Source organism: Helobdella robusta (genome assembly GCF_000326865.2).
Source record: "Helobdella robusta unplaced genomic scaffold HELROscaffold_364, whole genome shotgun sequence".
Taxonomy (NCBI): domain Eukaryota; kingdom Metazoa; phylum Annelida; class Clitellata; order Rhynchobdellida; family Glossiphoniidae; genus Helobdella; species Helobdella robusta.
In genome coordinates this window covers 2,817-4,307 of record NW_008704759.1, presented here as the reverse complement: position 1 = coordinate 4,307, position 1,491 = coordinate 2,817, and the positions used below count along the sequence as shown (strand labels likewise).

At 32.7% G+C, this 1,491-nt stretch overlaps 1 protein-coding gene across 1 annotated transcript; it reads right to left on the bottom strand.

Annotated features, from left to right (window-relative positions):
• Positions 1-185: 185 nt before the first annotated feature.
• On the bottom strand, positions 186-1,181 carry HELRODRAFT_184363 (hypothetical protein; the record flags this gene model as incomplete). Its single annotated transcript, XM_009023516.1, has 2 exons — positions 186-853; positions 1,109-1,181. 2 exons carry the CDS (start codon positions 1,179-1,181, stop codon positions 186-188), a joined length of 741 nt encoding a protein of 246 aa, XP_009021764.1.
• Positions 1,182-1,491: the final 310 nt, after the last annotated feature.

Below are 1,491 nucleotides of genomic sequence, written 5' to 3'. Positions count from 1 at the left end.
GTCAGCCTTTTTGTATCTCAATTTTGTTCTAATTAGTTTACTTGTTGAGATAATTTCTTTTTTGATTTGTTGGCTGTTATTGTTTTTTACAATTTTTTTTTAGTTTGGCCAAATCTTTTTTCAGTTGGTTAATTGAACGGTTTTGGTCTATTGTTATTCTTTTATTAATGGTACCATGAGATTTTTCAAAATATTTGTAAATTAAATTGTTGAACTGAATTTAACTCAGCATGGAAATATGCGTTTGCCTCTTCCCAATCTCGTCTTGTACGGGGAAGTTTTATACCTGGCAGGAGTCTGGCGGATGGAGCAGTGTGGGCCTCCACTGGCGACGACGACTGTGTTGGTTGTTGTATGCTGTTGATTTGCTTAAACTCAGAAGTAGCCTCATTAGGTGACAACGGCGGTGGCGACCGGTGGACTTTGTTGAGTTCTGTAATTGAGGAAGTGGCCACACCTGACGACGACGATGGCGGCATTGGTAGACGAACGCTGTTTAAAGTTGTAGATGTGAAAGCATCTTCTGTTGTCGATGTCGATGGCGATTTTTGAGCGTTGTTGAGCGTTGCAGTCGTCGAGGCAGACTCTTTGTCAACCACTGGATGAAAATACAGAAGCTTGGACGTTTGGCATGATCTTTTATGCATTATTAATCCTGTCCGTCCTTTACAAAACTTTCCACAGCAGCACTTTATTAAACTATCTGAATTATTCGAATTTTCAGACAAACTATTTGAATTTTTCAGTAAATTATTCCTGTTATCCGAATTGGCAGGTAAATTATACAAATTATCCGAATTGACAGGTAAATTATTATCAATTAAAGAGTTCAGATTATTTTCTTGGATATTTACTGAATTTGAAATATTATCATTTGTTATGTTATTAGCGTTGATATTAGATTGTATAGATAATTTTGTGCACCGCCACAGGTGTTTATTGTTACAAATAAAGTCTTTTAAACAATGCGGGCATTTAGTTTTGACAGCCATTATTAAAAAACGAATTAAACTTTAAACACTTGTAAAATTAAGCAAAATTTTGAATTTAAGATTAAATTTAATCCAGTTTATGCAGCAAATAACATTTCCTATCTAAAATAACAAACTTTGTACTTTAAAACGTTCTAAAAACATGAATATTACTCTAAAAACAGTGAACCGCGAAAATTCGACTCTCATGTTTTATAATAATAATAATAATAATAATACCAAATATTAATAATGAAATAATTATAAAATCCTATTTAATAATAATAATAATAATAATAATAGTGGTAACAATAATATTAATAGTGTTGATGATAGTACTAGTGGCAGAAATGATGATAATGGGGTTTTCGCGGTCATTAATAGTATGGCGGTTGTTGTTGATGATGAATACATATATATAGTGTTGATGATAGTACTAGTGGCAGAAAAGATGATAATGGGGTTTTCGCGGTCATTAATAGTATGGCGGTTGTTGTTGATGATGAATACATATAACAAA